Source organism: Salvia hispanica, chromosome 4 (assembly GCF_023119035.1).
Source record: "Salvia hispanica cultivar TCC Black 2014 chromosome 4, UniMelb_Shisp_WGS_1.0, whole genome shotgun sequence".
NCBI classification, from domain to species: Eukaryota; Viridiplantae; Streptophyta; class Magnoliopsida; order Lamiales; family Lamiaceae; genus Salvia; species Salvia hispanica.
Window position 1 is genome coordinate 56,404,172 of NC_062968.1, and position 19,507 is coordinate 56,423,678.

Sequence of the window (19,507 nt, forward strand, 5' to 3'; positions counted from 1 at the left end):
CATCGTCTGTTTTCCCCATAGATATCGCCCTTTGCCCGGTTAGGAGCTCGACAATAACTACTCCAAAACTATACACATCACTCTTTTCTGTGAATTGGCTCGACTGAAAATACTCTGGATCTAAATATCCGAACGTCCCTTTAACCATAGTAGTCAAATGAGTCTGATCTGCATTAACAGACCTTGAAGTTCCGAAATCCGACACCTTTGACGACATATTTTTCATCTAGAAGGATGTTACTAGACTTGATATCTCGATGATAGATAGGCACGGAAGATGCATAATGTAAGTAGGCTAGTGCCCCTGCTATATCTGATGCGATCTTCAAACGCATGCTCCACGAGATTGGAAATTCATTATTTGGATCGTGAATGAGCTCAAAAAGAGTCCCATTTGGCATGAATTCATAAACAAGGAGAGGAACCTCAGTCTCTAAACAACAGCCGAGCAATTTGACCACATTTCTGTGATTGATCTGTGACAGTATCACCACCTCATTTATGAACTGTTCCAGTTGACTCTCCTCGACCAACTTTGATTTCTTGACCGCCACAATCTTTCCGTCGGATAACATTCCTTTATAGACTGTGCCTTGCCCTCCGCGTCCGAGAATCCGACTTTCATTAAAGTAATCTGTAGCGACCTCCAGCTCTTGTGAGGGGAAAACTTTTGTTTTTCCAAGTGCCCCTTCATTAGTTTGCTGTTGTAGGAGAAGACCACCATTTCGTTTAAAGAACTTCTCTTTAACCATTTTTTGCTTTCTCTTTTTCAGCATCTTATACATCCCAAAGGACATAAGGAGGAATAGTATAAACCCTAATGCAGATCCCATACCTAAATGTGCAATTTACTCGTCAAAACATATCCTTTACTGAATTTTTTTGTATTGAATGATGATGATGATGCTACCTGTCAAGATTATGCTCTTGGACTTGGATTGTGTGACCTCAATACATCCTTTGCCATCTTTCCTTCCATCACCATAAAATCCTCTTGGACACACACAGGTGACAGAACCAGGAGTATTGGTGCAAATCGAATTTGAATTGCATGGATTTGTTGTATTATCACCACATTCATCAATATCTACTAGGACCAAAAGCATCACAAGAAAGTGATCAATTCAGACATAATTCAACACAATCAAACAATGTGCAAGAATTTTCCATCTGTCCCAACTTAGGAGTGTCGGTTGACTTGACACAGATTTTAAAGAATATGGATCTAAAGTTTATATAGTTTAATACGAGTAAAATGAGTTAGTGAAATGTGAGTACCGACCTTGACATCCTAGTCCAAGGTAAGGATTGCCTTGGTATCCTTCCAAGCATCGGCAAATGTAGCCTCCAGCATTTTCATCAAAATCAACACAACTTGTATTGCCCTTACAACCAAAAGTAGTAGCCTTTGTTTGTGCTACATTGCAATTCTCTTTCCCAATCCTCCAATCTAACACCACTACGGCCAGAAAATAATTATAATCTTCGAGTGGTGCAGTTGAGTTGCTAAGATATTCCAGTGGGTAACCACCAAAATAATATGAAGTCTTCTCTGAGACGAAAGCGTAGCTGCAAGGGTATAGCTTCCTACGCCATTGTCCACTTAAGTCTGTCAAATTTGCTTCCAAGTAAGCGATACCTGTATGTTTTTGTTAGAGGATTTTAATCAGATTTAGGATTCTACTTTTTAGGGTTATAAATAAATACAGTAGTTGGTTATTGTGTAAGAAGGTGATGGTTTTACCTCTAGAAATGGGGGACTGGCAACAGCCATTCCCGGGCATATACCTCTTAAAATCTGCATATGTCACGTAGGATGTTGCGCAAGAACCATATTCGCCTTGATCGCTGGAGCGGGTGCACAAGGCGGCGCAGCTTCCCCCTACAAAACTTGTGTTGTTGGATTTTCCATAGGCCACCGCCATGTCGTCGCAGCCATGGGCGGTGAGCACATTCAGCGTCGACAGTGTAAACTGAGTTGCTGTCAAATCAATGATCAAGCTTCGGCTCTCTGACAAATTGTAGCAGGCGAAGGCTACCTTCGGGTAATTAACCCTAACCTGAGATTGATCATTAATGTCGTAGATTTCTGCATTGAGAATGGAGAGGTATGCTTTGGGGGGGTTGGTGGTGACATTGCAGCTGATCTCGAAAGACGGATCCATGTAGCAATTTGGCCCTATTCCGAATGGATATGGAATCGATAAATTCCCACATTGATCCAGGCATCCAGGTTTAGCCACCGGTAGGGAATATGCTAATGGAAGAAGAAGAAGAAGAAACAAGAATAAATCTAATGATGCAAAACATACCATGCAAGTAATTTACTTTATTAATTTGTTATTCCCTCCGTCTCCCAAAATTTGTCCCACTTTGACCCGACACGGGTTTTAAGAAATGTAATGGGAAGTGAGTTGAAAAAGTTAATGGATTGTGGGTCCTACTTTTATATAGTATTAGTTTTATAATAAAATGTGAGTAGGAATGAGTTAGTGGAATATGAGGTCCACTACCAAAAATGGTACAAAGCGAAATGAGACAAATTTTGGGGGACCGACTGAAATGGAAAAATAGGACAAATTTTCAGGGACGGATGTAGTACTTCCTCTGTCCCCGATTAAGAAACACATTTGCATTTCTGCACTCGTTTTGTAAAAATAATAATAAATAGTTAAAGTCGATATATATTAAAATAAGATAGAGAATAAGGTAGAGAAGAGTCTTCTTTATATTATTCTTTCTTACTTTACCATTTTTCCACTTTAACTATTTATTACTCCCTCCGTCCCACAAAAGATGTCACACTTTCCTTTTTAGTTTGTCCCATAAAAGATGTCATATTTCCCCTTTTGAAAAAAGTTCTCTCTCACATGAATATAAAAATTATATTTTCTCTCTCCATTTAACACACAAAACAAAACCTCATAAAATCATGTGTCGTCCCACAAGTGTGACATCTTTTGTGGGACAGAAGGAGTACCATTTTTATAAAACGAGTGGAGAAATGCAAGTGTGTCTCTTAATCGGAGATGGGGGAGTATAATATAATACCTTGGCATCCTCCGTTGAGATAAGCATTGCCCTTGTATCCTTGAAAGCAGATGCAATAGTATCCATCAACATCATATTCATCCCAACAAATACTCCTATCTCTACATGCATAGCTAGGATCATTGGGCAGCTGCTGACTGCAATTCTTGTTCCCAATCCGCCAATTTAGCTGCACCACCGGTGCCATCGACGTCTCCATAAACTCATCTGAGAATGCCTTGGAGTTATTCTGTAGAAACTCCAACTTATACGAAAATACAGATTGATTTCCACTGTCAAATACAAATCCTGTCTCCTGGATAAAGGCATAGCTGCATGGGAAAACCCTACCACGTGCCAATGCTCCACTTAGGTCAGTTAATTGTGCTCTTAGGAAAGTGCTGCCTGCGGAAAAAAAAAAGTTCATTTAGTCTATAAACCACCTCGTTATCATGTCCGTAAGTTTTTTTTTGCACTAGAGTCCGTAATATTGTACATGTTTTAATTAATTTATTTTGTTTTTGTCTCGTTTAATTATCAATTTTCTATACATTGGTTTGAAGTTTTAATCATCAACTAGTGCATGGTAATTTGTATCATTTAATTTGACTATTTCCGTTTAAGGGAATGATCAATTGCTAACTCATCATTTAATTACTAATTACAACTAATTTAAGGCCACATGATTTTAAAAAATGTGTGGTCTACAATTTGCCACGTGTAATTTTCGTTTTTATTAATTAAATCGAAAAAAATTAAAAAAAAACGTCAAATTAGGGTTTTGAATGAAAATGTGAATATAGTGTTTCGAAAATATCAACACAATGCTTTGAGAATGTCAACACAAATTTAGGATTGACATTGTATATGCTTTATATTGACATATTATCTTAGCTGTATTGACATTACCTGTGTACGAAAATTCTAGATTTTTTTTTTTCAAATTTTGACGTCGGAACTTATGCATGTGGTATATCGTTGGAATCTTTATAAAATTATCTTTAATTTGATATATGTTATATGAATTTAAAGTTTTGGAATTTCTTTTAAAAGTTAATTATAACTAACTTGACATTAATACCCCTATTGATTTTTATTGGAATTAATCCTATAGCCTTATTGATGTTTTTGTTGATCGTATTGACATTTTGTGGTTAATGATCTAGGCCTTTAATTTGAATATCTAATGGCTATTATTGAGTTGTAGTTAGCAATTAAGCATTGAGTTAGCAATATAACACTCCCCTTTAGTTTAATATATGGTTCATTTTTAATTGGGGATCGATATAATTCAAAGATAGGGTACTGTATATTTTTCAACTTCATTATTTGATATATTCAAAGAAAGTTTTTTTAAAAAAAACTAAATTATAATCATTTGGACCACAAAATAATATTAAAATACTAATAAATATGATTTTGCCATCCATTTGTGGATAGTGAAATAGTATCTATTTCTTTATAATATTGACTCTTTCCTATCAAATAAATAAGTGTAAATTGCCGATTAAAATCACGAAATATTTAATACTCTCTTCGTTCCAATTAAGTTGAGTCTAATATTATAACTTGAGTTGTAATCCTTTTTGGGATGTCCTAATTAAGTAGAGTCATTTTTTATATAAAAACAAAACATTCATTTAGTCTTACTTTATTCCATCACTTACTCTATTCTATCTTTATCTTTCCTATTTTATTCATCTCTCCCACTTTTCAATACAATTTCTTAATTTTCATGTCCTAAAATTTTGATCCGACTTAATTGAGACACAGAGTGTGAAATTTTGCAACATTGTCTATATTCCGACAAAATACGTGGGCATAAATCTTGAGTGACAAGCAAATAACCATCCTTGTCCTCGCATTCCAAAACATATTCTTTAATGTTTGATCACTATGTTTTCATATTTTGTAATTTAATTTTAGATTTTGAAAGTACAGGACTGGATTAGAATTTGAATATCTTTCATGATTTATTTAGTGTTTTGCCTAATAAATAAATATATATATATATATATATATATATATATATATATATATATATAAGAATTGAGGTTTGTGTTAAAATGACAACCCCTCTTAAAATGACAACGTGACACGCTTATACAGCAATATTACAAACGCTACACAGCCAATATTACAAACACTACACAGCAATCTATAAATTGTTGTATAGTGTGTCAGATATTGTTGTTCAAGGAAAATTGTTGTATAAAGACCAGCACATTGCTGCCCATCTTTTTCCAGATTTTTTTTTTTTTTGCCATGTGGCAGCTTATTATTCGTCCTCGTGTACAAATGATTGGCTAGAAATGGTGGTATGATGTTATTTAAAGGGGTGGTGACCCCCAAACATGCCCCTAAGAATTGATTGCAAAAGAATAAAAAAATTAAATTAAATTTTTAATTAATTTCAATCTTTGAAAACATATTAGTACTATTCTAGTACTACAATATTTGCACTTATAACGACATCAATTGAAACAGCCATTAAGAGGTTTGAAATTAATTACCTCCGGTAATAGGGGCACGGCAACAGCCATTACCGAGCACCGACCAAAACCCGCCATCCGGGCAATACCCAACGCCGCCGGTGTGATTCCCCTCGCCGCAAAGCGTGGCGCAGCTGCTCCCCACCAAGCTCCCGTTCGTCTGCTCAGTCCCCACCAAAATCCCGTTCGGCTGGTCAGTCCCGAGCACCATATCATCGCAGCCGATGGCGGTCAGCCAGTTCTCCGACGACAGCGTGTACTGAGTTCCCGACAGATTCAAGGCCGCACCGTGCGGCTCAGTTTCTGGCAAGCCGTAGCAAGCGGACGCTACAAAGTTGGGGTACTTGACCCGAACGTAAGTTTCGTTTATTTCGATCACTTCTTTATCAAGAATTGTGATGTACGCTTTTGGAGGACCCGTGGAAGTGGAATTTATGCAACTGATGTTGAAAGACGGATCGAGGGAGCAATCCGACCCGACTCCAAATGGATATGGAATCAATAGCTTCCCACACCGGTCCGGGCATCCGGGTTTGGCGACAAGGCCGGCAGAAATGGATGGCGGAAGAAGAAAGAAAATCGAAGCGATTATGAAAATTGAAAATAATTGGAAAGCCATAATTAGGAAATTTGAATTGTGGAAGTTGAATAGGGAAATAAGTACTTCTACCATGAACTCATATATATACAGAGAGAAAGTACGAATTTAAAGAATTTGTCATAACTCATAAGTAACGAGTTAAAGTTGATTTGGAAATGATTTAGGAAAATACAAAGTCTATTTATAAAAAATACTCCATCCGTCCCACTTTAGTAGTCTCATTAACTTTTCTGTCCTATTTTTGTAAAAATGATAAAAAATAGTTAAAGAGGAGAAATGGTAAATTAAGAGAAAGAATAATATTATAGAGAAAAGTCTTATCTGCATTATTGTCTCTCTTGCTTTACCACTTCTCCACTTTAACTATTTTTTACAAAAAGGGGACAGAAAAATCAATGGGACTACTAAATCGGGACGGATGGAGCAGTAAATATAAAATATTTAATGAGTAAATTTTTACGATCTAATTAGTAGTACGTACTAAATTTTTAGGTTAACAAATATCGGTACGAACTTGAACTTATATACTTACTCTTTTATGTCCCTTATTAATATGTTTAATAGTATCTCATTTTAGTATGTCCTTCAAATTATTCCACTTTAAAATTCTCATATTTTACCTTTAGTACATATAGGAGTACAAAAATAAGCATGATGCACGCATACTCGAACATTAATTTACGATAACAAATTATACTAACATCTCTACAACGAATGAATCTAAAATAGCATTTATTTAAATATGTGGTGGAAAAGTATAAGTAAACTGCCAAAGGGAGCATAGATTTCAGATATATATTTGATATAATAAGCTGATGAGAGTGATTTTATATTCAAAATTGTGACAAAATCAACCTATTTTTCACTTGTAGTATTTTTTATTATTCATATCCAATACATTTATGTTAATTTATGCACACTTGCACTTGCAGTTTCTTGAAAAGTATCCACATTTCTTAGTATAATTAATGACACTTGCAGTTAATTTGGTGCCTAGTAATGAAAAAGCAAATTAATTAAAATGAAATAAATTAACTAAACACAAGACATCTTATTTTAACTAATATATCAACGTAGGCTTATCTATAGAAAACGATATCATATGTAAATTGACACTACTGAATCAAACGTGACAGAGAGACTTTTCAAGTCAACTTGTTTTTCATATAATATATGTCACTGTAATACATTCTTTTTATGTCCGATTATCGAATATATATGTCGAAATCAATCAATAATTAATCATAACTTTTCCATCGTTAATTAGTCGATCAGCAACTCAGCCCTATTTCACATCCTAAATCATGTCATAACTTATTTTTTTCAATTATTACATGGCATTGTGTTCGACCTCCAAATCATATCACAGCACTTCCAACTTATATCTTAAATTATACCATTACTTAATTATATTTTCTTTTATTAATCTCCCATTTCATATATTGTTAAATTTTCATCATTTGTGAAATGAAAACAAATAACTAAAACGTACTATAACCGCTAATATTAATATTAATTTAATATTGATAATTACATAGTTTAAATTTCTAAAATTATATTTTTAGAAGAAATATATAATTGATGATGAATTATGATTCATTCTTGATTCTTCTAACCATTTTTGTATGTCTATGAGTTCTTAATTCGCTAAAACTGTTTTTTTATTATTTGTTAGGAATGATCTTTATGCAGTTAGTTGCTTAGAGCTGGCCTGGCCTTAGGTTCTTCTAATTTGTTGCTAAAATATGCTGTACGCAGAATTTATTCTTGTTTCTAGATCTATAGAATTTTTTTTTTTAATCTGTTTATTCTACCGACTGTGGTGATATTATCACACAACCGTTCACTTTCATGGTTTTGAACTACTCTCGATTTCTCTAACCAATGAGAGATTCATGAATCGGTATAATATAATGTGTCAAAGCACATTGGTATGTAGATAGCCGGAAAGTAATTAAGAAAAAAAAAAACTTGAATATAAAAACATGTACATTTAATTTGATCTCTTTTAATTTCACATATTCGACATGAGACAACTCACACGTGAATATCTTAACACAACAGAGTTCACCAGTACATACATGAGGAAATATAGGGTTTACGAGAAGTTTGAGTTAGTTGCGCGCATTATGTTAAAGAAAAGAAGCAATAAGAATTCGACAGACACGTTAGAATGTTAAATTCTGGACAGTTGATTGAAATAAACGATATCTCCTTCCGATGAAGGCACCCGGCTACAAAATGCTGTTCAATACAAAACACTCAATGTCATTCTCAAACTACTAAGGACCAGTGGTCTCTACATTAAAACATATAAAGGAAATCATAAAGATAAATAATGCTTGATAAATTGCAGCTGCCTCCACCTCTTGTAACAACCATGTTCACTACTCCCCTTCCAAAATTACTGCCAAATTCATTACCTCATTGATGCTGAAACTGCAATTTCATTACATGCATGATGCGTATCACATTAAGGGATGTGCGTCTGAGGACGAAGCAGAGGGACTCTTGTAACTGGCTGTCCATGAGTATTCAATATCTGAAAGTGTTATGGGCTTAACTTCAATATTTGTCTCTTCCTCAAATTCTTCTTTCAAAGTTGAACAAGACATGTGAGATATTCTAAAACTTTCCAATTCTGTTGAAACTTCTTTCATTGTTGGTCTCATTTTCCCCTGCAGATTCAAACACCTTTGTGCAAGCCTCGCAACTAAAACCACCTCTTCCATTCTACCTTGCTCCGAAACTTGAGGATCTAAAATTTTGTGAAGGCAGTTTTCTTCCATGCATGTAAGGAACCGTGTCGCTAGGCTTCTGTCGTCGTTTGTTTTCCCCATAGATATCGCCCTTTGTCCTGTTAGAAGCTCGACGATAACTACCCCAAAACTATAGACATCACTTTTTTCTGTGAACTGGCTCGATTGAAAATACTCTGGATCTAGATATCCGAACGTCCCTTTAACCAGAGTAGTCAAATGCGTCTGATCTACATTAACCGACCTTGAAGTTCCGAAATCTGACACTTTGACAACATGTTTTTCATCAAGAAGGATGTTACTAGACTTGATATCTCGATGATATATAGGCACGGAAGATGCATAATGTAAGTAGGCCAATGCCCCTGCTATATCCGCTGCGAACTTCAAACGCATGCCCCATGAGATTGGAAATTCATTATTTGGATTGTGAATCAGCTCAAAAAGAGTCCCATTTGGCATGAATTCGTAGACAAGCAGAGGAACCTCAGTCTCTAAACAACATCCGAGCAATTTGACCACATTCCTGTGATTGATCTGTGACAGTATCACCACCTCATTTATGAACTCTTCCAGTTGATTCTCCTCGACCAACTTTGATTTCTTCACTGCCACAATGTTGCCGTCAGACAACATTCCTTTGTAGACAGTGCCTTGCCCTCCGCGTCCAAGAATCCGACTTTCATTAAAGTAATCAGTAGCAATCTCCAACTCTTGTGAGGGGAAAACTTTTGTTTTTCCGAGTGCACCGTCATTAGTTTGTTGTTGTAGGAGAAGACCACCGTTTCGTTTAAAGAACATCTCTTTAACCATTTTTTCCTTTCTCTTTTTCAGTATCTTATACAGCCCAAGGAACATAAGTAGAAATACTAGAAACCCTAATGCAGATCCCATACCTAAATGTACAATTTATTCATCAAAACACATTATCTTTAGGGTTGTAATATATGATCATATGCATGTAGATTGTAAAAAGTAATTTTATGAAGTGGTTGATTTTAGAGTTGTAATGCTACCTGTCAAGATTATGGTCTTGGAATTGGATTGTGTGACCTTAATACAGCCAATGCCATCTTTCCTTCCATCACCATAAAATCCACTTGGACACAAACAGCTGACAGAACCAGGAGCATTGATGCAAATTGAATTTGAATTGCATGGATTTGTTGTATCATCACCACATTCATCAATATCTACTAGGGCCAAAAGCATCACAAGAAAATGATCAATTTTATTACTTATTGTCTATATAATTCTAGAAATAACTCAATTAAATTCGATCGAATGTAGGGAAAAATTGTATTGCAAAAACAAAAGTATATTACTAACCTAGGCATCCCTGTCCAAGGTAAGGATTGCCCTGATACCCTTCCATGCAGTTGCAGAGGTAGCCTCCAACATTTTCATCAAAATCAACACAACTAGTATTGCCCTTACAACCAAAACTAGTAGCCTTTGTTTGTGCTACATTGCATTTCTCTTTCCCAATCCTCCAATCTAACGTCAACATCGGCTCAATATAGTAGTAGGAATCACGTATGAATGTTAAAGATGTGGTAGAGTCAGCAAGAAAATTGAAGGGGTAACTACTAGAAGATGAAGTCTTCTCTGTGATGAAAGCGTAGCTACAAGGGAATAGCTTCCTACGCCATTTCCCACTTAAGTCTGTCAAGTTTGCTTCCAGGTAAGCTATGCCTGCATGGGACGCGGATGTAGAAAAAAATGTTAGTAATTAGGGCTTTACATTAAAGCTAATACTCCCAATATCCACGAAAATTAGTCTTTATTTGTGGATGACATGAGTATTAATGAGAAATTAATAAAGTCTGGGAGAGTGGAGAAAAATAGATAATGTAATAGAGAAACGAAAAAAAAGTACTATAAGAGGAAAGAAGAAAAGGTGGGTACTAAAGTATGAAAAAAGGTTTCATTTTTTGAAATGAGACTATTTTTTATGGACACCTATAAATAGGCAAAATGAGAGAATTTCTCAGTAAGAGTATATTATACACAAAATCATTAAAGTAATACATTATGTACATTTTAATATTAGTACTACAATACATTAATCTACTTAAAATTATAGGGTTATGATCAATTGCTAACTAATTAGCAATCCAAAATGACCAATTTTTAATCATTAGATTAAAAGATCCAATGATTAAAATAATGTTAAGTGGATTATATTTTGAAGATATTAATATAAATTATCTTTCATCAAAATCATCTCAAAACTTTAAATTTACGCAACTCTCTCGATTTAAATTATTTTTTCATAAAAAATATACTCCCTTCGTCCCATATTAGACGTCATACTTTCCTTTTTAGTTTGTCCCACAAAAGATGTCACATTTCCTTTTTTTAGAAAAAACTACCTCTCACATTAATATAAATATAGTAGTACTATTTTCTCTCTCCACCTAAAACACAAAACAACATAACCTAAAATCTCGTGTCAATCCCCAAGTGTGTCATCTATTATGGCACGGAGGGAGTATCAAATTAAAGACAATTTTATAAGGATTCCAACGAAATCTCAATTGCATATGTTCCGACGATGTTCGGGTGATGAAATATGATAATTTATATTTCAGTTTTCGCACATGTTGATAAACAAATTTTATCAACGAGTGCAAAAAAAAAAAAAAAAAAAAAAAAAAAAAAAAAAAAAAAACCTCAATATAGTATGTATAATATCAATGAACCTGTGTTGATATAAAAAACCACAAAAATTATTACTCCATATGATAACATAATGACGATATTACTCTTTTGTTGATATTTTGTTTACTATTTATGAATTTTGTGACCTTTAATCTCATCCACTCATTTCAAAGTTTAGATTTAGTCTTAGTTTTGGATTATGATGTTATAAGCATGATAAGAGGACCCTAAAACTATATACTCTCTCCGTTCCCTTATAGTTGAGTCATTTTTTATATTTCGGAAAGTTTCCTCATGGTTGAGTCATTTTCATATATAGTAACATTTCTTACTTTATTCTCTCTACTTTATTCACTTTCTAAAAAAAATTAATTTAAGGTGATTGGATTTACCTCTAGAAATGGGGGTTTGGCAACAGCCAGTGCCGGGCATATAACTCTCATACCCTGGATAAAGCGTAAAGTATTCTGCGCAGGAACCGTAACCGCTGGAATCAGCGTCGGTGCACAAGGCGGCGCAGCTGCCACTTTCAAAACTTGTGTTGTTGGATTTTCCGTAGGCCACTGCCATGTCGTCGCAACCAAGGGCGGTGAGCACGTTCTGCGTCGACAGCGTAAACTGAGTTGCTGACAAATCAATGATCAAGCTTCGGCTCTCCGACGAATTGTAGCAGGCGAAGGCAAATTTGGGGTAGTAAACCCTAATTTGGGTAAGGTTTAGGTTGTAGATTTCTGCGTTGAGAGCGGAGAGGTATGCTTTGGGGGGATTGGTGGAGGCATTGCAGCTGATCTCGAAAGATGGATCCATGTAGCAATTTGAGCCAATTCCGAATGGATATGGGATCGATAAATTCCCACATTGATCCAAGCATCCAGGTTTAGCAACTGGTATGGAATATGCTATATGCAAGAAGAAGAAGAAGATTAGAGAGGATAAATTTCCATCATGCCATGTCATCAATGCGATGCCGAAAATTGAGATTTCATAAAAATTAAAAAGATTAGATACAAAGTAAGATATTTTTAAGGAATGGATAAATTTGAAACCATAGCAAAAGATTGGGATAAAAAGTAGTACTATTAACTACTATCTCCGTCCCCCAAATTTTGACACGGTTTGACACAGCACGGGTTTTAAGAAATGTAATGAAAAATGTGTTGAAAAAGTTGGTGGGATGTAGATCCTACTTTTAAAGTATTTGTTTTATAATCAAATGTGAGTATGAATGAGTTCGTGGAATATGAGGTTCACTACCAAAAATGGTAAAAAGTGAAGTGTGTCAAACTTTCAGGGACAGACCGAAATGGTAAACTATATCAAAATTTGGGGGACGGAGATAGTAATTTATAATAGTAACTTGGAAAACATTAGGGTGAATCCATCATCCTATTTACTACGTAAACATAGTAAAAGGTTGGGATAAAAAAAGTAAGTAACTAATTTATAATAGCACCTTGGATAACATTCCATCCTATTTTAAGTACATCTTATTGTTATTAATGACTATAATCAGAACAATTAATTAAATTAAATTATGATCAATCATAAAGTTTGGATTTGTTTGTGATATTTTGTTCAAAACATAATTTTTTAAGTTGAAGTTTAAATTTGTTCGCAATTACCCACAATGAAAAACTCGTGTATAATACCTTGGCATCCTCCGGGGAGGTAGGCATTGCCCTTGTATCCTTGAAAGCAACTGCAATAGTATCCAATATCATATGTATCAACACAAATGCTTCTATCTCTACATGCATAACTTGGATCATCGGGCACTTGCTGACTGCAATTCTTATTCCCAATCCGCCAATTGAGCAGCACCACCGGCGCCATCGTCGTCTCCATAAACTCATTCGAGAATGCCTTTGAGTTATTCTGTAGAAAATCCAAGTTGTACGAAAATACAGAGTGATTTCCACTTCCTGTTCGAATCTCCTGGATAAAGGCGTAGCTGCACGGGAAAGCCCTACCACGTGCCAATGATCCACTTAGGTCAGTTAACTCTGCTCTTAGAAAACTGCTGCCTGCAATATACATTTAAGTTACATGCAGAGGAGACTAATCTTAAGAGAACTCTTCTTGATTGAAATCAATATTGATCAATTCCCACATATAGCATGAATGCATGACATAGAGTAATACTCCCTCCGTCCCCAACTAAGAGTCACACATTTCTATTTCGGTCCGTCCCCACTTAAGAGTCACACTTTATTTTTACCATAAATGGTAAGTAGGAAAAAAGTGGGTCTCACATTACACTAACTTTTTCAACCAACTTTCCTTTATATTTCTTAAAATTCGTGCCCAGTTAAAGTGTGACTCTTAATCGGGGACGGAGGGAGTAATAAAACTCGAGGATACTGTTATGTTGTTGTGTTGATGCATGATATTATTGTGACACAATATTATCACTCTTATATCACATCATCAACACAGTAACACAATAGTATCAACGCTATATCACAACATCATCAACACAACCACCGACACAACAACGCAATATTATTAATACAATAACACAATATTTCAATCATACTATATGACACAAGCAGAAATGTCAATATACTATATAAAATATGTCAATATAATACACGTAGAATGTCAATATAAACAATTGGTTAACATTCTTAAAGCATTGTGTTGACATTCTCAAAGCACTGTGTTGATATTTTCGAAACACTATATTGACAATGTCATCCAAAACCCTAATTTGGAGTTTTTTTTTTTAACTTTTTTATTTTATTAATAAAAACAAAAATTACACATGGCAAATTATAGACCACACGTTTTCTAAAATCCTATGGCCTTAAATTAGTTATAGTTAACAATTAAATGATTAGTTGGCAATTGATCACTTCCCAGTTCATCATATTATAGTTATAGGTCAGGTTTACAGTTTGTGGGAAAAACAAATTTTTGGCAAGTTTATTGATATTAGGCCCCATTATCAATCTAAAGAAATGTTATGCTACTTGACTTTATGCAACTACTATTCGTGAGCATTCCTCATTTAGCCCACGTAGCTTTATTTTTATTTACTAAAAATATTAAAATTAATGATTTTCATAATAACTGCGGACGCACAAGAATTTGACCAAAATTTATGGTTTCATAGCAACTTACCTTCGACAACGGAGGCACGGCAACAGCCGTTACCGAGCACCGACCACAAACCATTATCCGGGCAATACCCTACGCCGCCGGTGTGATTCCTCTCGCTGCAAATCGAGGCGCAGCTGCTCCTCAACCCGGTCGGCTGCTCAATCCCCAGCACCATATCATCGCAGCCGATGGCAGTCAGCCAGTTCTCTGACGACAGCGTGTACTGAGTCCCCGACAGATTCAGGGCCGCACTGTGCGGCTCATAATCCTGCAAGCCGTAGCAAGCGGACGCCACGAAGTTTGGGTACTTGACCCGAACGTAAGTTTCGTTTATTTCGATCACTTCCTTATCAAGAATTGTGATGTATGCCTTTGGAGGATCTGTGGAGGTTATGCAGCTGATGTTGAAAGATGGGTCGAGGGAGCAATCCGACCCGATTCCGAACGGGTATGGGATGGGTAACTTCCCACACCGGTCCGGGCATCCGGGCTTAGCCACTAGGCCAGCAGAAATGGATGACTGACGAAGAATGAAAATCGATGTCACAAAGATTGGAATTATAAGTTGGAATGCCATTATTGGAAATATGAACTTGTGATTTTGCTTTTACCTCTATAATCTATATATAAGTTAGAACACAAGGATTATGTCGATATGACACACTACAAACATGGCTTTGATCTATAAAATAAGACCGCATATTAATAAGTAACGTGCCAACATTGATTTAATTTCTTTTAGATATATATAAAGGTCGAATGCAAATGGTGCAGTCATCAGTATACTCCTTTTGTCCCTTATGAATGTGTGAATTATACAAAATTAAGCATGACTACTCACACATCTTCTTACTATAATAAATGAATTTAACATTTTATTAATTAAAATATGTGTCGAAAAAGAATGAGAATCCTTATTCCTTATAAGGGGAGAACAATTTTGAAGCTAAGAATCCTTTTATATTTAAAATTGTGGTAAAAGTTTAAAAAATTTTACATGCAAATTGCATTATTTATATCCAATACTTTTTATAATTTATGCACATTACCTTATTAATTTCATGAAAAGTCATCCATATTTCTTGAATAGTATAATAACACTTGCACTTAATTTGGTGCCTTGTAAGTTGACCTCTACGGACTACAGCTCTACTCATTGATTCATGGACACCATGACTTACGAGTGCTAATTAAACTTAATATGTTACTCCTAAAACAAATTGATTCAAATGAAATAAATATAGTAATAAACTAAAATTAATGTTTGTCATTCGTCATTTTCTTCCATATTATTTTTGTGAAAATTTTAATATTAATGCAATTAATGTGGCAATGATTGTTTGACTAGCAAAAGTCCGACAAACCACATTTTATTTGATAAGTAGTTTGTACTTTGTAGGGGTAATTGATTCGTGACATGTGAATTTCTATGCTGACCTCTTCATTTAAATTACCAGATTTTGAAAATCTCTTTAATTAGCAGAGTAACAGATTTTGTGATCTCTTTAATTACGAGAGATTGATGAATCGGTATAATGTGTCAAAACCAGACTGGCTGGAAGTATTTAAGAAAAAAACTTGAATATAGAAGAAACATGTATTTAAGTTGATCTCTTGTTACTTCACATTTTCGAAATGAGAAAACTTACAGTTACACCTTACACGTGAATATCTCCACACAACAGAGTTCACCAGTACATATAAGAGCAAACATATAGAATTTACGAGAAGTTTAAGTTGTTGCGGGCATGAAGGGATGTGCATCTGAGGACGAAGCAGAGGGACTCTTGTAACTGGCTGTCCATGAGTATTCAATATCTGAAAGTGATATGGGCTTAACTTCAATGTCTGTCTCATCCTCAAATTCTTCTTTCAAAGTTGAACAGGACATATGAGATATCCTAAAACTTTCCAATTCAGTTGATACCTCTTTCATTGTTGGTCTCATTTTCCCTTTCAGATTCAAACACCTTTGCGCAAGCCTCGCAACTAAAAGCACCTCTTCCATCCTACCTTGCTCCAAAACTTGAGGATCCAAAATTTTGTCAAGATGTTTTTCTTCCATGCATGTAAGAAATCGTGTCGCTAGGCTTCTATCATCGTCTGTTTTCCCCATTGATATCGCCCTTTGTCCTGTTAGAAGCTCGACAATAACTACTCCAAAACTATAAACATCGCTCTTTTCTGTGAACTGGCTCGACTGAAAATACTCTGGATCTAAATATCCGAACGTCCCTTTAACCATAGTAGTCAAATGAGTCTGATCTACATTAACCGACCTTGAAGTTCCGAAATCCGATACTTTGACTACATATTTTTCATCTAGAAGGATGTTACTAGACTTGATATCTCGATGATAGATAGGCACGGAAGATGCATAATGTAAGTAGGCAAGTGCCCCTGCTATATCTGATGCAATCTTCAAACGCATGCTCCAAGAGATCGGAAATTCATTATTTGGATCGTGAATGAGCTCAAAAAGAGTCCCATTTGGCATGAATTCATAAACAAGGAGAGGAACCTCAGTCTCTAAACAACAGCCGAGCAATTTGACCACATTTCTGTGATTGATCTGCGACAATATCACCACCTCATTTATGAACTGTTCCAGTTGATTCTCCTCGACCAACTTCGATTTCTTGACCGCCACAATCTTACCGTCAGACAACATTCCTTTGTAGACAGTGCCTTGCCCTCCGCGTCCGAGAATCCGACTTTCATTAAAGTAATCAGTGGCGACCTCAAGCTCTTGTGAGGGGAAAACTTTTGTTTTTCCGAGTGCACCTTCATTGGTTTGCTGTTGTAGGAGAAGACCACCATTTCGTTTAAAGAACTTCTCTTTAACCATTTTGTCCTTTCTCTTCTTCAGCATCTTATACAACCCAAAGCACATTAGGAGGAATAGTAGAAACCCTAATGCAGATCCCATACCTAAATGTACAATTTACTTATCAAAACACATCCTTATTGATTTTTCTTTAATGAATGATGATGATGTAATTGTAATGTTACCCGTCATGATTATGGTCTTGGACTTGGATTGTGTGACCTTAATACAGCCAATGCTATCTTTCCTTCCATCACCATAAAATCCACTTGGACACAAACAGCTAACAGAACCAGGAGTATTGATGCAAGTTGAATTTGAATTGCATGGATTTGTTGTATCATCGCCACATTCATCAATATCTACTCGGCCAAAAAGCATCACAAGAAAATGATCAATTTAGACATATTACTACCTTCGTGCACGAAAAATAGTCATGTTTTTTCCACTTTGGTCTTTCCACCAAAATTATTCTTTATCCCTTTATGCTAAGTTTCATGTGCAATAAGGTTGGTTCTGTTTTTCACTAACAGTATTTTAACTACTTTTTCTTTGTGTCTATACGCTACTTGACTAATTTTGCATTAATACTCGTGTTGCATACTACAAGGACTAGTTTCCGTAGACGAAGATAGTAAATTTAACATGTAAAGTTGTAAACATGATTAAACAAAAGATTTATCTTAAATAAGGCTCACATTTGAAGTTGCTATGATTAGACTGATAAACAACTTATAACTACAGTTTCAGAAGTAGAAACAATCATATTATAGCACTGATGTTAGTATTTCACTATTGATATTTTTTCCCATTTCCCTTATCCCTCAAATATTTATGATAATTGACCAAAGTGGAGTCACAAAGATCAGATTAATTCAACAGAACCAAACAATGTGCAAGAATATTTCATCTGTCCCAACTTAGTACTATGTCGGACGACTCGACACAAACTCTAAAGAATACGAGTCTGACTTTTATATAAACCAGTTCAATACAAATAAAATGAATTCAGAGTTAGTGGAATGTGAATACCGACCTTGACATCCTTGTCCGAGATAAGGATTGCCTTGGTATCCTTCCAAGCAGTGGCAAAGGTAGCCTCCACCATTTTCATCAAAATCAACACACCTAGTGTTGGCCTTACAACCAAAAGCATCACCTCTTGTTTGTGCTACATTGCAACTCTCTTTCCCGATCCTCCAATCCAACACCAACACAGGCAGAATGAAATATTCATCTGTGATTGGTGCAGTTGAGTTAGTAAGATATTCCAGTGGGTAAGTAGTCGAATACATCGTCTTCTCCATAACGAAAGCGTAGCTGCAAGGGAATAGTTTCCTACGCCACTGTCCACTTAAATCTGTCAAATTTGCTTCCATGTAAGCTATACCTGTATTGTTTTAATTTGTTAGAGGAATTTTAATCAGATTAGGGTTCTAGTTTTTAGGGTTTTAATCAGATTAGGGTTCTACTTTTTAGGGTTTACCTCTAGAAATGGGGGTCTGGCAACAGCCGCTGCCCGGCATATACCAATCCAAACCGGAAGAAAGCGTGAAGAATTCTGCGCAGGAGCCATAATCGCCGCGATCAGTGAGCGGGTGCACAAGGCGGCGCAGCTGCCGCCTACAAAGCTTGTGTTTTTGGATTTTCCGTAGGCCACCGCCATGTCGTCGCAGCCGAGGGCGGTGAGTACGTTCTGTGTCGACAGTGTGAACTGAGTTGCTGACAAATCAATGATCAAGCTTCGGCTCTCTGACGAATTGTAGCAGGCGAAGGCAAATTTAGGGTAATTAACCCTAATTTGGGTTAGGTTAAGTTCGTTGATTTCAGCGTTGAGAGCAGAGAGGTACGCTTTGGGGGGATTGGTGGAGGCATTGCATCTGATCTCGAACGATGGATCCATGTAGCAATTTGCCCCAATTCCGAATGGAAATGGAATTGATAAATTCCCACATTGGTCCAAGCATCCAGGTTTAGCAACTGGTATTGAATATGCTGATGGATGATGAAGAAGAAGAAAAAAGGTTAATGA

The 19,507-nt window shown here is 35.8% G+C and overlaps 1 protein-coding gene and 2 pseudogenes across 1 annotated transcript; all 3 read right to left on the reverse strand.

Annotated features, from left to right (window-relative positions):
• Position 1: 1 nt before the first annotated feature.
• Positions 2-6,141, reverse strand: LOC125221488 (annotated as a pseudogene).
• A 2,450-nt stretch (positions 6,142-8,591) lies between these two features.
• LOC125221489 (wall-associated receptor kinase 2-like) lies at positions 8,592-15,225 on the reverse strand. Its single transcript, XM_048123609.1, has 6 exons — positions 14,670-15,225; positions 13,196-13,570; positions 11,939-12,445; positions 10,212-10,577; positions 9,899-10,075; positions 8,592-9,778 (listed from the first exon to the last, which is right to left on the reverse strand). The coding sequence occupies exons 1-6, from the start codon at positions 15,223-15,225 to the stop codon at positions 8,592-8,594; spliced, it is 3,168 nt and encodes a 1,055-aa protein (XP_047979566.1).
• Positions 15,226-16,261: 1,036 nt separating this feature from the next.
• Positions 16,262-19,052, reverse strand: LOC125224433 (annotated as a pseudogene).
• Positions 19,053-19,507: the final 455 nt, after the last annotated feature.

Coding starts and splice junctions, on each gene's coding strand:
- LOC125221489 (XM_048123609.1), bottom strand. CDS start 15,225: ATGGCATTCCAACTTATAATTCCAATCTTTGTGACATCGATTTTCATT. Junction 13,571..14,669: donor CCGTGCCTCCGTTGTCGAAG/GTAAGTTGCTAT, acceptor TGTATATTGCAG/GCAGCAGTTTTCTAAGAGCA. Junction 12,446..13,195: donor CCTCCCCGGAGGATGCCAAG/GTATTATACACG, acceptor TCTTGCATATAG/CATATTCCATACCAGTTGCT.